This window comes from Schistocerca gregaria, chromosome 2 (genome assembly GCF_023897955.1).
Source record: "Schistocerca gregaria isolate iqSchGreg1 chromosome 2, iqSchGreg1.2, whole genome shotgun sequence".
Lineage (NCBI taxonomy): Eukaryota > Metazoa > Arthropoda > Insecta > Orthoptera > Acrididae > Schistocerca > Schistocerca gregaria.
Window position 1 is genome coordinate 777,935,083 of NC_064921.1, and position 20,698 is coordinate 777,955,780.

General features: G+C 39.9%; 1 protein-coding gene across 3 annotated transcripts in view; it reads right to left on the reverse strand.

Moving 5' to 3' along the window:
• Positions 1 to 409: 409 nt before the first annotated feature.
• LOC126335022 (mucin-12-like) overlaps positions 410 to 20,698 on the reverse strand; it is a 79,288-nt gene continuing 58,999 nt past the window's right edge. For 2 of the 3 annotated variants that reach the window (XM_049997859.1, XM_049997861.1), the window contains exons 3-4: positions 12,839 to 15,156; positions 410 to 1,426 (exon numbers count right to left, since the gene is read on the reverse strand). In XM_049997859.1, the coding sequence (XP_049853816.1) occupies positions 1,027 to 1,426; positions 12,839 to 15,156 (2,718 nt within the window). In that variant the 3' untranslated portion in view covers positions 410 to 1,026. The remainder of the gene's footprint in view (positions 1,427 to 12,838; positions 15,157 to 20,698) is intronic. The other variant, XM_049997860.1, reaches the window with a different exon arrangement.

Sequence of the window (20,698 nt, forward strand, 5' to 3'; positions counted from 1 at the left end):
CCAAAGAAAATATTAGCAATTAGGGTCCTACTCAATTTGGTCGGAGTGTACATGCTCCACCAGAAACTACAGGCAGGAATTTAAATCAGCAATGTTACATAAGTATGGCAGCTTTTGGAAACCTGATGAAACTGAATAGTCCTTTTGGTAAGAAACACCATTTTAAGGGGGGGGAGGGGGGGGGGGGAGTTGTACACAGTTTGTACTGTGTTGCTCTACACATGCAACGTAGAGCTGCACTTTTTCAAGAGATGAAGACCACTTGAGGTAATATAAATTGAAAAAAAAAAAAAATTACAATTTGTAACTATAATTATAAATTCTCTTTTCATTTCATTTCATGCTGTTGTAGTCTCTTAATTTCTTCAGGAAAAAATGGTGCCAAATAAAAAAAAATCACTTTGATAGATAAATTTTAAGAAACAAGTATTTTAATATTATTTTTAAATTAACAAATCAGAGCAAATTTCATAAATAACACATTTCATATAAAAGAAGTAGATACAATCTAAGAATCCTGTCCACAGTATTAACTTACAATGATGCAATACAAAGCCCTTCTCAGCTACCATATTCTTTTCACAATCGATGCATGTATAAAACTTTTCCCTGTAATGTTCTGTCAGGTATCAGAATCTCAGCGTGAAAAAGGACATGGTAATGACGGCACTCTCCCTTTGCTACTGTTTGTGGTGGTGGTGGTGGTGGTGGTGAAGGAAACAGGAAATGAAGGTCTTCCAGGCACCAGGCACAGTTGCAGGTGGTGGGAAAGATTATGGTTATAAAGGCTCTACCTGTTCCTCTGGTGTCAGACCTACATAAATTGTCTTTTCATTTCTTGGTGTGTGTAGTTTCTTAATTATCTCAGAAAAAAGAAAAAAGGCATTTTCATAGAATAATTTTCAGTGACAGGTATTTTTAATAATGTTTCCAAGTGTATGAATCAATGCATTTTTTTTTGTAAAAAAAAAAAACACGTCTGACATAAAAGAAGTAAATAAAACTTAAAAATTCAGTCTTATTAACTTATCCCTTGCTTTCTTTCTGACATCGATGTGATTCTAAGCCCTTCTCAGTAACAAAATTCTTGTCACAATCGATGCATGTATAGAACCTTTCTCTGTAGTGAAGTGTCTTGTGGTGGATCAGAATATCAACAGGAAACTCAATATGGCAGTAAGGGCACTCTTCCTTTCCTACTGATGGTGGAGATGGTGAAGAGGTTGAAGATCTTCCAGGCCCCGCTTCAGACGGTGACTGAGATGATGGTCTTACAGGCTCTACCTGTACGTCTGGTGGAGGGCCTTCAGGCAACTGTCTTTGTGGCTCTGATGCAGACCGCAAAGTTGGAGTGAAAGGACTGACTGTTGCCGTTACAACAGCTCCACGTGGTTTTGGTGTCAGCCCTGGTTTGTTGGCTTGACTGCTGAAACAAAAAATTGGACAAGTTATATCATGCCTCACAAAAGCTACAAAAAAGGTGTGCATTATACGAGGGCACACAGCTGAACATATGAAATTTAAGAAGGCAACTGGCATGTCTGTGAGCACACATGGATGTGCCTGCCCTAGCCTAAGCATGTCAGGGAAATAGTGTTTGGCAGAAGGTGGTCACAAGGCCCAGAAGATGATTATGGTATTCTGACTCTGTGACTGGCTGATAATGAGCATGTGAGAAAGCTCACGGTTACTGGAGAGCAGCAGTTAAACTCGTTCTTTGGCTCAGCAGCTGGAAAAAGCCCAGTGTGCTTAGCCACTGCTGTCAGGCATTGAAGAGAAACCTTCTATTGTGGAACTGGGCTGATGATGATGGTGACTGGTTTTTGGGGCGCGCAACTGCGTGGTCATCAGCGCCCATACGAAGTTCCAATTTTTACACAGTTCAGTTTTTACACAATCCAATCTAGCCACTATCATGAATGATGAGGATGCTGATGAAATGATGAGGACAACACAAACACCCAGTCACCGGGCAGAGAAAATCCACAGCCCGGCCAGGAATCGAACCAGGGACACCGTGATCCAGAGACTGCAATGCTAGCCACTAGACCACAAGTTGCAGTCTGTGGAACTGAGTGACCACATCCAAGACAGTTACAGAAAAACCAATAAAACTTTTAAAAAGAGAAAACTAATACAAGGGTCTATATAAACCGTGCTGTTGATCAAGCAAATAGTTTTTAACTTAGCTGATACTATAGATTTTACAATTAAAATAAACTTTAAAAATTAATATCTCCCCAAAGCCTTCCACAATTTTTAAAAACAAAGAGTCCATGGATAGGCCTCAAGGAGTTCTATCAGAAAATAGTAATACATTTCTACAGTCATTATGTATTTTAAACTACAAGCTAGAATATGCATACCTCTCACATAAATATGTGAAATAACAGAAAAATAATTAATGAAACAATGAAAGTGGTGGCAGCATATCAAATTAGGCTTAGATGTTGATGTATGAATATATTCGTTTTTACTTCTTTCAATTTATTGACAACAAAACCCCTCGAAGTAGCATTTACAACAGATAAAACACTAAATATTGGACAGACAAATGACAGGAAGTGAAAACCAATGACAACAGTGAGAAGCTGAGTAAATTTCTATGTTATATGTTGTATTATGAACACATATAATCTAAAATTGATAGTTTTTAAGTATTTGTTCAAAAATGGAAGGATGTGAATTTGACCGATGACAATGGGAAGGTGTAAATAGCTGGCAGCCACCTTGCTCTTGGTCATTCAGTTGTGGGAACTGGAGCAGAAAAGATGTATATACAAGCAATTGCTAGGTTGCATTTCAGTTGTGTTGGGAAAATTTATAAGTATGGAATTGGGGACTTGTGTTTTTCGCACATATCCACAGCAAATACTTTGGTAGGAATATTTTGGCAAGTTAGCTAGCATGTGAACTAAGAATTATTGACATTAGGTGAACAGGAGTTCTCCATGATTATTTTGTGAGCAATTGGAACTTGTGGTTTTGATTGGGTAGCCAACATGGAACTTTAATTTTAAAACATATGCTGATGAACTTTGAACTATTTTGGAAGTTTAATATGAAATTACATTCTAGTTATTGTAGTATACTGCTCTGGTTTTCTTTTACTTTAAAGGTTTTGCACAGTCGTTGCGCTGACTCATTGAAGGAAAGAGAATAACAAACCCTGTTTCTTACTTAAACTAGTAAACACCTGTGTAATGTGAACATTATTTAATTTTTTATTCACAGCCTGTAAACTTCCTGCCTGAACACTTGTTATTACTTATTTCTGTGCGAATAAATATCAAGGGTAATTGCGAGATGTTTGATTGGCCCCTAGACATTAGTGTAGGCAAACAGTAAAAACCATACAGCATTCTAAAATCTTCAAGAACAATTGAAACTAGCTTTCAATAGTCAGCATTATTTCAATTTCTAATTTGTGCAGTCACACATGGAGACTCACAAGCAACCAACAGTAAGTATACACCCTTTCATTTGATTTATTGTTTGCACGGTCATAACATAGGGTCTCAGGTCTGGGATCAGTTTACAGTAGGCAGAGCAGGTTATGCATGTGAACATTGTCAACAGCCTTTCAATGATCTACAAGAAACATTTCGGGAGCAGCCAGCAGTCACCATCAGTGCACAGCGATCTCTGAGTATTGAGCAGTCAGCAAACAACAGCGAGATGCTGCATGCAGCCAGGTGGGAACAGCAGCCACAGCAGCCAGTACATGGCATCACATCCGACCACACCATGTCACCAACATCAGTGGGATATGATGAGCAATGGTAGCAGCCATAACTGATGCGCACATGGGGGCAATCAGCACCAACTGCAAAGTTTTCGGGAAGTAAAACAGAAACTGCTTACCAGAATTGGCACAAATAAGTCTGAGTTGAGGGGTTGAGTATTCAAGGGATACTGAAATAAGGCAGGCAAGGACTGAGGTGTAAATAAAGACTGTAGCTGGTGATGATAAGAAAATCTTTCTGCTAGGTAGACTAGCAAGCACAGCTGGCAATCTAAGGAAGAGGATGAAAAATGTGGTTGTTGTAAATAATAGTGATCTTAGCCAAGTATCCAGCAGTAGGATAAATAATGTCGAATTAAGCAGTGTATATAAAAATACGGGGTGATCTGTGACACAGGAACCCAGTGGTAAAACATTCACAGGGATGGATTCATACAAGAACTGTTTTGTTCAAGATATGGATAATGAAAGAAAAATTAAATTGTTAAAATACTACCAAGAAGTTTGTGCTCAGACACTGGCAAATCAGTGTACTGACCAGTTTATTTCATATGACTGTTTTGAACAATTATTTTTAAACAGATATTGGAACTGGAGAAAAAACAGTAGACTTCAAAATTAGTTTCTTACTGGACCACTGTATAAGGGAAGCAGATACACAGTGAAAGACTTTATCAAGAGGAGTAGACAGACCATTGAGAGTACTTGCTGTAAATTTCCACGTTAAGAAGTATATTACCTGGAACATTACAGTGGGAATTAATATACTGTCCCGCTGATTCGACTTAAAGTTTTTTAGATTTTACAGAGGATGGCTCAGGAATGTGCCACAGACCAAGCTTTGGAGGCAATGGTCAGGGTATCAGTCAGACCAAGAATTACCAAGATAACAGAAACAACTGAAACTGGGGAACAATCAACAGAATCTGAACAGAAATAGGAAACAGGATGAGAAATGAAGAGGAAATAGAGGAAGATTTAATGATGGGGAATGGAAACCAGAGGGGTCAATCAAAGAATTACTACAGGAATGCCTCTGCAGTAAAACAGGGCAAGAATAATTAAACTGTACAGATGCGAACACCAGGGACAGAATTTGGGTATCTAAAATCTCCTACTCCTCCTCCTCCTCCTCCTGCTGGTGCTTCACAGTCTTTGGTGGCCAAGTTTCTTGAGGGGGCTTATCTTGCATTGAGTGTGGGGACAGATGAAGATTGGGAAGTTCTGGGACTAACAGGCTATGGTTCCTTCAGCCAGGCAGAGATAGAAGCTGGAGGAGGAAGCTGCTCCTCCGGCCAGATGCAGGAAGTGGTTCTCGAAGCTGGTGCCGCAGGAACCAATATAGAGGAGGGTGGCAAGAGAACTGGTTTGGAAACAACTGAGGTGCTGCGGGAGATACCTGTGATTTTCACACAATTGTTCATCATATCAGCAGGATGCAGTTGTTCATAATTTTTCATGACTCAGTAGACTACAGATGATAATAGATTTAATTTCTGTACTTCAAATTTGTTCTTGAACACCGAGCAAAGTGGTGAATGCGGAGGATGGTGTTCCGTACAAATGACACACAAAGGTGGTTGTTCACAAGGACTACCTTTGTAGAATGGTTGTCCGCAGTTGCCACACATTTTGGATCCACTATGCAGCACAATGATATGTGACCAAAGCGTAAGCATTGGAAGCACCTCATGGGTGGTGAGACAGATGGTTTTGTGTCACACTTGTAGACCACATCTAGCCTCTTCGGGAGGACATTCCCTTCAAAGATAAGGTAAAGGTGCCTGTAACTGTTCAATAATCCTTGGGACCTTTTTGAATGCATCGGACAAAGAAAGTTTTCCTTCTCATCCCTTACGGTTTACGTTAAACCTCCCCTGACCCATGGTCCTGGGTGACTTTCTCAAAATCTACCCGTTTTCCTATACCTCCCCAACCCTTTTTCTTCACCCTTCTTCCTTCCCCTTCAACCCTTCTGCCTGAAGAAGGAGCCCTTGGCTCCAAAAGCTTGCCAATCACAACAGTCTATCACGTGTGCATTCAGTCGCCACTTGGTGAGTATATTTTTTATCTATCCAGTTACAACCAAAGACTATGATTTATTAACAGAACAGCAGGTCTGCTAAAGAGACTGTCTACACTATGCCTGTACGCTCTCTTCTGGATTGCTGCTGTGCAGTGTGGGACGCGCATCAAATAATATGATCGACGGAGGACATAAATAAAGTTCAATGAAGGGTAGCTCATTTTGTACTATGGTGTAATACTTGAGAGAACACCATGAATATGGTACGTTGACTGGGGTGGCAACCACTAAAAGAAAGGCGTTTTTCACTGCGGTGCCATCTTCTCATGAAATTTCGAACACCAACTTTCTTCTCAGAGTGAAAATAATTTGTTGGCACCCAACTACACAGGTAGGAATGATCATCATAATAAAATAAAACAAATCAGAGCTCACACAGAAAGATTTAAGTGTCTATTTTTCCCGTGCTCTGCTCAAGAGTGGAAAAGTAGCAAAGTAATTTCGAGGTGGTTTGATGAACCCTCTACCAGGCACTTAATATGAATTACAGAGTAATCATGTAGATGTACATCAATGGTGTGTGTTGCATGTATTTATGTGCGAGTGCAAGGCTTAAACTACCACATTACTATTACTTGAACAATGATGCCACCACCACTGCAATTTGGTATGTGGCATGTTAGCGAATTCCCCTTTCCTGTATCGGCGTGATGATGATGATCCTTTTGACAAAACAAGGCATGTCCTCATTTTTGCAAATAAAATTGGGTGGATCTGCTGTCCTGACTTGTTCATAGTTTCATTTTGGAATCCCACTGAACATCTTTCAGATAAACTGGAGTGTGTGTCAAATATCTGAGCAAGTTGCTCGAAACCTTGCCAACAACTATTCATCACATTTTAGGAATAAACCCTGTAATAGTGACAAAAGGAGGGTACATATGCTCAGGCACCGACTCCATTGGGCTATAGGGGGCCCGAGCTCACCCCCCCCCCCCCCCTCTCCCAATAATTTAAGAAAATTGTTTGTTATATAATGCTTTGTAAAATCACAAAATTATATTGGAATTTTTATGTTCCTAGTTTGACAATAGTTATCTTTTAAAATACATTCAGTAATGAGTTAAAACAAATAATTATTATGGTAATAAGCATATTAACAGCAATCGAGTGGTGGGAATCATGACAGAGTTACGGTGCTGTAGGCACACTCAGAATTTGTCCTGGTGTGTGAATCTGGGCAAAGTCTGGTGCCTGCAGGTCAGTGCTGCAGCCGCGGCGACATCAAAAGGACTGGAGCAGAAGCGCCTGGAACCCTCCGCCTCACGTCGCCTTGATGTTTCGACACATTATGACACAATGGCTATATAAAGCCACCCTGCTGTCACAGTCATTCAGTGTGGGCAGTTTCTTTCAGTGCATGCTGCAGATGAGTTTAGTGTTCTGACTTAGTGTCTAGTGTACAGTTTTATATGACTATATTTTATTTGTTTACTTTAGTCTCTTAGTGTATTGTGAATTAAGTTTGCAATGGATAAATCAGATACCAAAAAGGCGCGGTTGGAGGTTGATGATACTGCAAGTCAACCTCCAACAATTATTGTGTTGTCAATTGCTTTGTAATATTCAGGCGAGAACCGTTCACAACCAAAACCTGGACAATCCGGTAAGGGAAGATCATTTCAGAAGTCTTGGTTGATCAAATATACATGGCTAGAATATGAACCATCTACCGAAAAAGTTTTTTGCAAAACCTGCAAAGAGGCAGATGCTAAAAATCTATTACAATTTTCTTCAAAAAAGAAGATGCATTTACTTCTGTATGGAAAAGGGCTTTGGAAAAATTCGATCTTCATGAAAATACGTTTACACATAAAGAAGGTGTTCTGAAACTAAATTCTATCACTAAGCGGAGTGTGGCCTCCCAATTGAATGAACAGTTAGTTAGTGATATGAAGAAAGGCTGTTTAGCTCTTGAGACAATTTTTACTACTGTGCAATTTCTATCCCAATAAGGCCTAGCAATTAGAGGGCACCAAGATGTAAACTCAATTTTTTTCAATTGTTGTAACTCTGAAAGAATGACGTACCTGAGTTTAAAGATCGGTTAGGGCATTCAGGGTATAAGTGGATGTCTCACATTCAAAACAAGATCATTGATCTACTAGGAAAGTCTTTGTTGAGAAAGGTATTGGCTTCAATCACGAAGACTGAACATTTTTCTATTATGGTTGATGAAACAAGTGATTCTTCGATTCCCGAACAAGTGTCATTTTGTACTCGTACTGTCGATGATTCCTTAATCATAAACATAGACTTAATTGGCTTATAATACGAGATCCCCAACACTGAATCACAAACTCTGTTTAGTATTTTAAAAGACGTTTTTGCTTGTCTTGATTTATCAATGGATAACTTATGAGGACAGTGCTATGATGGTGCCTCGAATATGAGAAGTAAGTTTAAAGGGCCAAAAAAGTTAGTTTTGGATATACAACTAAAAGCACATTATGTGCAATGCACTGCTCACAGTTTAGACTTGGCAGTTGTAGACAGTCTCCGCCATCTTACGTCTATGAGGGATATTACGGCTTTAGCCAAGGACTTAATAAACACTGTAAGGGAAACCAACAAAAAAGGATGGGACTTTTTAGAAGCATACGCTGTGAGACCACCAACGACCAAGCTAGTCTACGACCCCTTTGCCCGACTTGATGGACTATGCGAGCTTCTAGTAGCTTGAGAATATTGAAAAACTTTGAAGAACTTCTACAGTTTTTTGAAATATTTTCTGCAGACGACAAAACAGATACAGGTTACAAATGTACAGGCTACCTTGAGTCAATGTTACAATTCAAGACTTTTTTTTTCTTTTTATGTCTTTATTGCCACGCAATGAACCCAGTAGAGGACGTCAATGAACAAATTCAATGCCCCCATCTAAGAGTTTCTGATCTGGAAAAAAACGCATGAGGGCTTGATTTGTATATTGAATGGAAGGTATGATAGTTTTTAACACTTTTGGGAATTGTGTTTAAAAGAAAAACCTTCACAAGTTGATGATCCTTAGCTTCCTCGGAATCTAAGTATGCCAAGAAGTATGAAAACAACGAAGCCAGCTCACTGCACACTTTCAAAACCCCAAAGGAATACTACAAAGCTACTTACATTGAATTTTGTGAAACAGTGCAATCTTGCATTACTGAGCTGTTTGCTACAACAGGACTCACACAGGTCATTGCAGTAGAACAGGAGTGCTTGCTTTTAGTAAACAGAGGTGAAACAAATTTGCAAAAAACAACTGAGTTTTCCAAAAATGACCTAGACATTGAGAGACTGTGCTTACACTTGAATATGTTAGCCAATATTGCTAATAAAAAACAACTGGTCTTAAAAAACATGTGTGAGGTAATAAAGTATATTACACAAGAGCCTGTAGTTGGTGAAATGTTATATGAAGTAGGGAAGTGCATTAAGTTTCTCTAATAACAATCACAATAGCAATCACAACAGCAATCACAACAGCAACAGCAGAATGCTCCTTTAGCGTCCTTAGATGTCTGAAGTCACATCTCCAATCAACAATGAGGCAGAAGCGATTGAACAACTTGGCTGTTCTTCATGCCCACCGAGATGTTTTGGATGAATTGGATATCTGACCAATCATCAAAGACTTCATATTCAGTAATCCAGTCAGACAGTCGACATTTACACCTTCCTAAAGACACTCTAGCCTTAATAATGGCATTCAGAGCAATATTAAAAATCTTGACATCTCGTTGTATCGGGTGTACTGCCAGTGGTCTGCATTTATCTAACACAATATTTCAATGTTGTACCTCGGTGTCTTCATCAAACGGCGTCTTCATCAAGTGCTTCTTGTGACTGGCAAAGTAACAGGAAGCACCTTATGAAGACAATATTGAAATACTTTATTAGATAAATGCAGACCACCAGCAGTACATCCAATTCAATGAGATGTCACAAAATCGCTGGGAAAGTCTAGGAAATTACATTAAAAATCTTTATAAAATAGAGAATTAAATACATATATAATGTTAAATTTTCAATTTCAAAATATTAGTACTAGTTTAGTACTATATTACTGTAGTATTGTATTAGTTATTTTCAAATACTTAAATATTTTCTGGGTGTAAGACTCAATTTAAACCCGCTATTTACATACTTTTTGACTGAAAGTATTGGGCATACTGTATTAACTTTATTAACTGTACTAAAGCATTGACTTTGAGATACAGTTTTTATTTAATGGACCCCGAGCCTTATTCAAAGTAAGCTTAAATTAGCCTATTACTGTGTGACAGCAATATTTTATGTTTTAGTCTTTTAATAGTAGTTTAGGATTTATTTAAATATAATTTTGGTCTTTTCAGAGCTGTATATTCACTGCTCTCTAACAGTCTATAAGCATGATTAATAAAGGGAAACATTCCATGTGGGAAAAATATATCTAAAAACAAAGATGACGTAACTTATCAAACGAAAGTGCTGGCAGGTCGATAGATAGAAACACAAACAAACTCAAACATACACACAAAATTCAAGCTTTCACAACCAACGGTTGCTTCATCAGGAAAGAGGGAAGGAGAGGGAAAGACGAAAGGATGTGGGTTTTAAGGGAGAGGGCAAGGAGTCATTCCAATCTTTCAACAACATCTTTGCCTCTGTACTTCTGCCTCGACTGACATCTTTGCCCAAACTCTTTGCCTTTACAAATGTCTGCTTGTGTCTGTGTATGTGTGGATGGATATGTGTGTGTGTGTGTGTGTGTGTGTGTGTGTGTGTGTGTGTGTGTGTGTGTATACCTGTCCTTTTTTCCCCCTGAAGTAAGTCTTTCCGCTCCCGGGATTGGAATGACTCCTTACCCTCTCCCTTAAAACCCACATCCTTTCGTCTTTCCCTCTCCTTCCCTCTTTCCTGAAGAAGCAACCGAGCAACCGTTGGTTGCAAAAGCTTGAATTTTGTGTTTTTTTTTTTTTTTTTTTTTTTTTTTTTAACTCAAAAAATGTGTGAGGCTTCTGGAGTTTCCCAGAGTATCAAGTTATCGAGAGTCCAGTTTTCGGGGTTCTAATGTTGATCATATGACTCTAAAATGCTTAGAAAACTTAAAAACTCACTATTTTTACATGTAAAATTTAGAAAATTTACCGGGGCAAGACCCCCAGTAGGGGCACCCACAATATTTTTTTATGATGATGCCCCTGTGCATATGACACTTGGTACATCCTAGGAATGTACTAAAATAAATACCTGGAGACTTTTCAAACAAAAAGTTCTAAAAATTATGGATATTAAATCCAGATGCTTCCTGTATCATAAAAACAGACACTGAACTGGCGTCCCTGTCCAATTAGTGAATTCTTACTTCAAAGAAGAAAATATTAACACAGCTAGAACAGGACTGAACTGCCGAGACAGGACACACAAGCCACAAGGACCATCTCGGATTTACCTAGGCCCCCTGCATCAGGAGAGGTTAGTGTTCATAGTGTAATAAACATCGAGGATATATTCAAAACATGTTCAGAGGCAAGTAAACCCTAATAATAATTGTTGTAAAATAAGGGAAAAGCAGCCACTTACCTGAACAGGATTGGTTTGTGGCATACAGAAAACATGTAACAGAAAATTTAACACTACCTCTCAACATCTTGCTCATTTTCTCGTACGAGCACACACATTCATGCAAACACAACCACTCAAACATTCAGTCTTGTGGTATAAGTGAGATTGATCCTTCAATATCAATTATCGAAAGTAGTTGAAAGATCAGCCACATCCTGCACCAGAGCATTGACTACCTCTTGCCGTGCCCTGAGATGAGGGATATCCTACCCGAAATCCTACAAGCATTACCCAAGGTAGTGTTCCCAATGCCTACCGAATTTAGAGAATATCCCTATGCACTCCTACTCCAATCCTGCTCCCAATCCTGCACCCTGTACATCATTCCCTTGTGGTTGAGCCAGGAGTCAGACCTATTCTGTCCACTCACGTATATGGGAACCATCAAACTGACAGACCGAAAACTTTAATAACCAGTTGCCTAACATGTGGTATGCCACGACACAAATGACTTCAATAGCTGCTTCAATGAATGGGTCATTCGGATACTTCCTTTCAGCACAAGTTTCTTTGAACCATGTAGGTGGAAATTCTATCTCCATCATATCCTATGCTTTCACAATTTTCCTGGCCTAAACCCCCATTTTGTTTCCCACTGCCTCAACTAACCTCTTTCTTCTCTCTTCTGTTCACACCACTAATCCCCATCCAGACTGTGTACTGTCTTCTCCCACCATCTTCCTCCCTGCCATGCGATATCTCTCTCTCTCTCTCTCTCTCTCTCTCTCTCTCTCTCTCTCTCTCTCTCTCTCTCTACCCTCCTCTTTTTCCCCACCCCTCACCATACTCTCTCCCCTTCCTGTCTTCCACTCCATGTTTTGTCTTGTTCTGCAGCCACTGAGACACCTGGCAAAAAAGACCTGCCTCACATTACCCTTCGATCCCCTCTTGCCTTGTGGGTCCTTCCCTACCCCTTCCTCACCTCCACCTACCCAGGCAACTAGTTTCATTAATTGTTATTCAATAATCAATCTTGCTTCTACCATGTGCATGGGCATTTGGGCCATTGTGTGTGTGTGTGTGTGTGTGTGTGTGTGTGTGTGTGTGTGTGTGTGTATTTCTACTAGAAAAAGAGAATGAGTGCAAAAGCTAATTGTTAACTGCTTTCTATTATGAACTTCTGTGTGCCACACACCAGTCAGCTACAGGTAAGTGGCTGCCTTCCCTTACATTACATATCTTCCCATCCACGAATTTCCATTATTCTAACAATGATCTAATACCCTATGGAACTCTTTTGGGGTACTTCCACATTGTTCAAGTTGTGACTTTGAGAGTTTTGTCTGATAATATGATGACCACTGCTGAAAGAATGATCACAGCAATTACACACTACTTATACAAAATACTAATGAGAATATAGCAGAACAATAAAACAATTTTGTAGTAATAACTATTAAGGCAGCAAGTATTTTACGCACCTCGCACTTTTAGCTTCACAATTCTGCAGGTCTCCACTGCCAGTGTTTGTCAGTAGTCTCCTATTATCAGAAATACTGATACTGTTCAGAGGCACTGCTGGAGGTGGGGGTGGAAGCTCTCCAGACGGCTGTGATTTCAACACCGCTGCTTTCTGCTGTGGCCGGTTTTCACTGGGCTGCTGCTCAGCTTTCATATTTGTCACTGTATCCACTACAGGTAATTGTGTATTTCCGGCACTTTTACTATTTATTTTCTTGAGAATACCAGGCCTAACATCTTCCTTTTGCTGGTGTGTGGACCCTATGGAGCCAGAGAATGTAGGCTGGGAAGAAGGAACTGCTGTAGAAACTGTTGCTTGAGAAACAGAATTTGGTGAAGGAACTGCAGTTGTTTTATTGGGAGGTGAACTGTTCACTTTAGTTGCTGACCGATTAGAGTAACACAAAACAGTTTTCTGTAATGATTTATTAGAGTCAGGATGCTGAGAATTACTACCCTGGGTTACGATACCCAATAATTTTTTTGTTTTTGAAGTGCTTCCTGCGTCTGAAGTTTTTCCAGGTGGCACTGATGAACTCTTTTTACTATTTGGTACACTGCAGGCCAGACGACCAATTAGTACTGGTGATGAATTACTCGTGAACTGCTTTGCACTGATAGCTGCTGGAGATTTACGTTTTCGGAGAATGCTGGGATGTGAAACTGCACTGGAAGCTGCCACAACATTTTTTTTCAACTGAGCACTGCCATTTTGTTTCGATAAAACACTCGAGGCATCATTACCCACACCCCGCACCACAGTGTCATTTTGGAACCTGACAATCTTGCTTTCTGTACTAACTCTCATCACTGGCACATTACTGGCAGGGCTGACAGAGGAACTGTTCAACACCTTCAAATTCTGAGGTAACATCGAAGGCGGATGGTCGACTTTTGAGGACACATTTGCAGAGGGTGTTGTAACTGTAGCAAGTGAATTACTAGAGATAACAAGTGTCTGGCTGTTTCTCTTAAGCACACTATATGAAACACTATCTGATGTGCTACTTTGACTAATAATAGCTGGTGCAGATGTCAGAGTTGACACCACAGAATTCGGCAGTTCCTGAGCTAGTTGAATTGGCACTGTCTGCACTAAAGGTAGTGAGGAAGATGCCAGCGGTACTGCTGGTGTCGTCGAAACTGTCAGTGCTCCCACCGAAACGGGCAGAGACGGCTGTGTGGTCTGCGGTGCCACCAGCGTAGTTGCTGGTCCTAGCTGTATGCCCAGGTCTCCTACCAAAGACACATTGGATGGAACAGCTGGTGTGAGCACAGTTACGGTACTCATCCCAGCTGCAGTGAAAGTTGGTGTGCTTGCAAATGTGTCTGGAACAATGATGAACTGGGACACATTCGGAAGAATGGCTTGTCCTGAAGATAATGAATTTGGTACAGACAAAGAGTACTGTTGCAAAGATGATGAATTTGTAACATTCTGTGGCACAGTTAATGAAGCTGTAGCATTCTCTGGCAAAGGTAGTGAAACTGTAGCATTATTTGAGACAGGTAATAAAGCAGTTGCATTCTGTGGCACAGATAATGAACTAGTGGCAGTCTGTAGCACCGGTGATGAACTTGTGCTGAACTGTAGCACGGATGATGAACTTCCAATACACTGTGGGGCAGATGGTACACACTTAGCATTCTGCACTGCAGGTGACCAACTCATACCACGCTGTGAGGCAGATAAATTACTTACATGCTGTGGTAAGGAACTCTTTACTTGCTGCGGTACAGAAGATATGCTGTGACAGCTCTGTGGCACAGCACACTGTGAAAATACAACACTTGTTGAGGAAGAAGCACTGACACAAGTGGACTGTCCAGTGGTAGGAACTGAGGCAGACTGAGATGAAGATTTATGCAGAGGGAGAAGTGCTGGCACACAGTCCGCCACAGTACTTGTCTGCCCAGCCTGTCTTAGTTCACTGGTTGTCTTGACACGCAATTTTGGTTTATGTGGATTGATTGAGGTAGCACAAAGAAATTCTGAGTTCTTTGTGGTCGCCACAGATGCATTACTTTTGGCAACAGCTGTACTTGCACACTGTAATTCTGTGTTGTTTGCAGTCACTATGAACTCTTTACTGTTTGCCCCCGGTGTACTGACATCAGAGTCTGAAGCTTTTGTAGTCTCCAAAAAAACATTATTTCTCAAATTCTTTTCTAGTTTGTCAGTCCTTGGCACTTTTGTTGATTTCCCATTGTCTACAGGGTCAATTTTGCGTTTTAGATATTGATCGAGTGAGAAGCTGGCAGGAGTTTGTTCTTCAGTCTGCAACAGGCACAAAAAGAAAAAAAAAAAAAAAAAAAAAAAAAAAAAATAGAAATAAATAAAATGGCAATCATAATTGTGTACAAAATATGGTGACATGAAAATGCACGTATTTCTTTTTAAGTAACTGTTCTGCAGAGTTTTCAGTCTACTGCACAAAGTAATAAGCCTAAATGTCAAAATTGTTGTTGTTGTGGTCTTCAGTCCTGAGACTGGTTTGATGCAACTCTCCATGCTACTCTATCCTGTGCAAGCTTCTTCATCTCCCAGTACTTACTGCAGCCTACATCCTTCCGAATCTGCTTAGTGTATTCATCTCTTGGTCTCCCTCTACAATTTTTACCCTCCACACTGCCCTCCAATGCTAAATTTGTGATCCCTTGATGCCTCAAAACATGTCGTACCAACTGGTCCCTTCTTTCTGTCAAGTTGTGCCCCAAAATCCTCTTCTCCCCAATTCTATTCAATACCTCCTCATTAGTTATGTGATCTACCCATCTAATCTTCAGCATTCTTCTGTAGCACCACATTTCGAAAGCTTCTATTCTCTTCTTGTCCAAACTATTTATCGTGCATGTTTTACTTCCATACATGGCCACACTCCAAACAAATACTTTCAGAAACGACTTCCTGATACATAAATCTATATTCAATGTTAACAAATTTCTCTTCTTCAGAAACGCTTTCCTTGCTATTGCCAGTCTACATTTTATATCCTCTCTACTTCGACCATCATCAGTTATTTTACTTCCTAAATAGCAAACCTCCTTTACTACTTTAAGTGTCTCATTTCCTAATCTAATTCCCTCAGCATCACCCGATTTGATTTGACTACATTCCATTATCCTCGTTTTGCTTTCGTTGATGTTCATCTTATAGCCTCCTTTCAAGACACTGTCCATTCCGTTCAACTGCTCTTCCAAGTCCTTTGCTGTCTCTGACAGAATTACAATGTCATCGGCGAACCTCAAAGTTTTTATTTCTTCTCCATGAATTTTAATACCTACTCCGAATTTTTCTTTTGTTTCCTTTACTGCTTGCTCAATATACAGATTGAATAACATCGGGGAGAGACTACAACCCTGCCTCACTCCCTTCCCAACCACTGCTTCCCTTTCATGCCCCTCGACTCTTATAACTGCCATCTGGTTTCTGTACAAATTGTAAATAGCCTTACGCTTCCTGTATTTCACCCCTGCCACCTTCAGAATTTGAAAGAGAGTATTCCAGTTAACATTGTCAAAAGCTTTCTCTCAGTCTACAAATGCTAGAAACGTAGGTTTGCCTTTTCTTAATCTTTCTTCTAAGATAAGTCGTAAGGTTAGTATTGCCTACGTGTTCCAACATTTCTGCGGAATCCAAACTGATCTTCCCCACGGTCCGCTTCTACCAGTTTTTCCATTCATCTGTAAATAATTCGTGTAAGTATTTTGCAGCTGTGACTTATTAAACTGATAGTTCGGTAAATTTTCACAGCTGTCAACACCTGCTTTCTTTGGGATTGGAATTATTATATTCTTCTTGAAGTCTGAGGGTATTTCGCCTGTCTCATTCATCTTGCTCACCAGATGGTAGAGTTTTGTCAGGACTGGCTCTCCCAAGGCCGTCAGTAGTTCTAATGGAATGTTGTCTACTCCCGGGGCCTTGTTTCGACTCAGATATTTCATTGCTCTGTCAAACTCTTCACGCAGTATTTTATCACCCATTTCATCTTCATCTACATCCTCTTCCATTTTCATAATATTGTCCTCAAGTACATCACCCTTGTATAAACCCTCTATATACTCCTTCCACCTTTCTGCCTTCCCTTCTTTGCTTAGAACTGGGTTTCCATCTGAGCTCTTGATATTCACACACATCTATACCCGAGGCAGGATTCGAACCTGCGACCGTAGCAGTGCCGCGGTTCCGGACTGCAACGCCTAGAACCGCACGGCCACCACGACCGGCAGTTTTTCCATTCGCCTGTAAAGAATTTGCGTTAGTATTTTGCAGCTGTGACTTATTAAACTGATGGTTCGGTAATTTTCACATCTGTCAACACCTGCTCTCTTTGGGATTGGAATTATTATATTATTCTTGAAATCTGAGGGTATTTCGCCTGTCACATACATCTTGCTCACCAGATGGTAGAGTTTTATCAGGGCTAGCTCTCCCACGGCCATCAGTAGTTGTAATGGAAAGTTGTCTACTCCCGGGGAGGGGTCTTGTTTCGACTCAGGTCTTTCAGTGCTCTGTCAAACTCTTCACGTAGTATCTTATCTCCCATTTCGTCTTCATCTACATTCTCTTCCATTTCCAGAACATTGTCCTCAAGTACGTCGCCCTTGTATAGACCCTCTATATACTCCTTCCACCTTTCTGGTTCAAAACATGGTTCAAATGGCTCTGAGCACTATGGGACTCAACTGCTGTGGTCATCAGTCCCCTAGAACTTAGAACTACTTAAACCTAACTAACCTATGGACATCACACACATCCATGCCCGAGGCAGGATTCGAACCTGCGACCGTAGCGGTCACGCGGTTCCAGACTGTACGCCTTTAACCGCTTGGCCACACTGCCGGCCCACCTTTCTGCTTTCCCTTCTTTGCTTAGAACTGGGTTTCCATCTGAGCTCTTGATATTCATGCAAGTGGTTCTCTTTTCTCCAAAGGTCTCTTTAATTTTCCTGTAGGCAGTATCTATCTTACCCCAGTGAGATAAGCCTCTACATCCTTAGATTTGTCCTCTAGCCATCCCTGCTTAGCCATTTTGCACTTCCTGTCGATCTCATTTTTGAGACGTTTGTATTCCTTTTTGCCTGCTTCATTTACTGCATTTTTATATTTTCTCCTTTCATCAATTAAATTCAATATTTCTTCTGTTACCCAAGGATTTCTAGCAGTCCTCGTCTTTTTACCTACTTGATCTTCTGCTGCCTTCACTACTTCATCCTTCAGAGGTACCCATTCTTCTTCTACTGTATTTCTTTCCTCCATTCCTGTCAATTGTTCCCTTATGCTATTCCTGAAACTCTCTACAACCTCTGGTTCTTTCAGTTTATCCAGGTCCCATCTCCTTAAATTAGCACCTTTTTGTAGTTTCTTCAGTTTTAATCTACAGTTCATAGCCAATAGATTGTGGTCGGAGTCCACATCTGCCCCATGAAATGTCTTACAATTTGAAACCTGATTCCTAAATCTCTGTCTTACCATTATATAATCTATCTGATACCTTTTAGTATCTCCAGGATTCTTCCATGTCAAAATTATTAATATTAATTCTAATTTATTCACTATCTGCAAATAATTTTCTCTGATTACTTAGTTGTTTACTGTGTCATGTTAACCTAGATTCATGGATAATTTAATTTTCATTCAGACTGTAAAACAATGGTTAGAATAAACTGCCTCTTGCATTTTCAGCTACCTGAGACAGTTGAATCTGGCCACATTACACAGAAAGATGCCAATTCTCAACATTGATAGTGTGGAGTTAATCACACAGTTGTACTTTCATGCCATTAATCTCCATAGTTAAAAGTATGAACTAAACAAATTCTGACTACCTCTTACAAATTCATCCTTGTTTGGACTGTTATTGTGTTATCTTCAATCTGGAGGCCAGTTTGATAGACCTGTCCACAACAACCTATTCTGTAGAAGACTCCATTTCTCCATAGCCACTGCAACCCACATTCATTTAAACCTGTTAACTGCACTGAAGTCTTGGCCCCCTCCTCCTCCCCCTCCTACAACATACATCTCTTTCATTTACCAAACTGACACATCCTTTATGCCTCAGGATGTCCTGCCAACTGATCCCTTCTTTTAATCAAGGTGCATCACAAAGTTACTTTTACCCCAACTCAATTCCGTGGCTTCCCACTAGTTATTTGCCCTACTCATCTAATCTTCAGGTTTCTACAATATCACCAAAACTTTCTAGTCTCTTCTTGTCAGAACTGGTTATCTTCCACATTTCATATTTTACCTCTGTACAAGGTCCAACCCAGACAAATACCTTCAGAGAAGACTTTCTGATGCTTAAATTTATATTAACTGCAAACAAAATTCCCTTTGGAAATATGCTTTTTTTGCTATCTTCAGTCTCAATTTTATACTGTTTGTACTTTGGCTAAATTATCAAGTTATTTTGCTGCTAAAAAACTTATTCATTTACTTTTAATGTGTCACTTCCTAAAGTAATTCAATGAGCATCACCTGATTTAAACTGACTACATTCTATAATCTTTGTTATTGTGCTTTGTTGATGTTCATCTAATAAACCCTTTTCAAGATGTTATCCATTCTGGACAACTGTTCTCCCAAGTCTTTCACTGCTCACTCAATGAACAGACTGAATAACATCATGGATAGGCTACAGCCCGGTCTCATTCCATCCTCAACTACTGCTAGCCCTTCACGTTCCTCCACTTTCAAACTGCAGTGTGGTTTCTTTACAAGTTGTATATAACCTTTTACACCCCGTATTTGATCTACAATGCCTTCAGAATTTCAAAGGGCATATTACAGTCAACATAGTCAAAAGATTTCTCTAAATGTTATGAATGTGGGTAAGCCTTTCTTTAACCTATATTCTAAGATGAGTCATATGGTCAGTATTGCCTTGTGTCCCTCCATTTCTCTGGAATCTAAACTGATCTTCCTGAGGTCAACTTCTACCAAGTTTTTCGTTCTCCAGTAAATAATCTGAGTCAATATTTGTAACCACAACTTATTGAAGTGACAGATTTAATGCATTATATTTGACATCTGAGGGTACTTCACCTGTCTCGTGTCCCACATATTGGGTGGAATAGTTTTATCATGACTGGTGGCTCTACAATCTCAATAATTCTGGGAAAATGATGCCCACTACAGAAGTCTTGTCCTGACTTGTCTTTCAGTGTCCTATTGAATTATTCTCATGGTATCATACCTCCCATATCATCTTCATCTATATCCTCTTCCCGTTCTATAACATTGTTTACAAGTATGTTTCCGTTGTAGAGAATCTCTATACACTGAGGTGACAAAAGTCATGGTACAGTGACATGCATGAATACAGAGGGTGGTAATATCGCGTACACAAAGTATAAAAGGACAGTGCACTGGGGGAGCTGTCATTTACACTCAGGTGATTCAAGTGAAAAGGTTTACGACATGATTATGGCTACACTATGGGTGGTGGTTCCAACATGGTGTGGGTTGTTTTACATGGAACAGACAGGGTCACCTGGTTCAATTGAACTGATCACTGACTGGAAATAGTTATGTTCGGTTACTTGAAAACCAATTCAGTCATTCATGGACTTCATGTATCCAAACAACCAATGATTTTTTATGTATGAGAATGCGCCATGTCTCTGGGCCAAAATTGTTCACAACTGTTTTGAAGAACATTCTGGACAATTCAAGCAAATAATATGGCCATGCAGATTGCCCAGCATGAATCCAGTTGAACATTTATGGGACATAATCAAAAGGTCAGTTCATGTAAAAAATCCTGCACCAGTAACACTTTCACAATAATGGTCTCCTATGCAGGCAGCATGGCT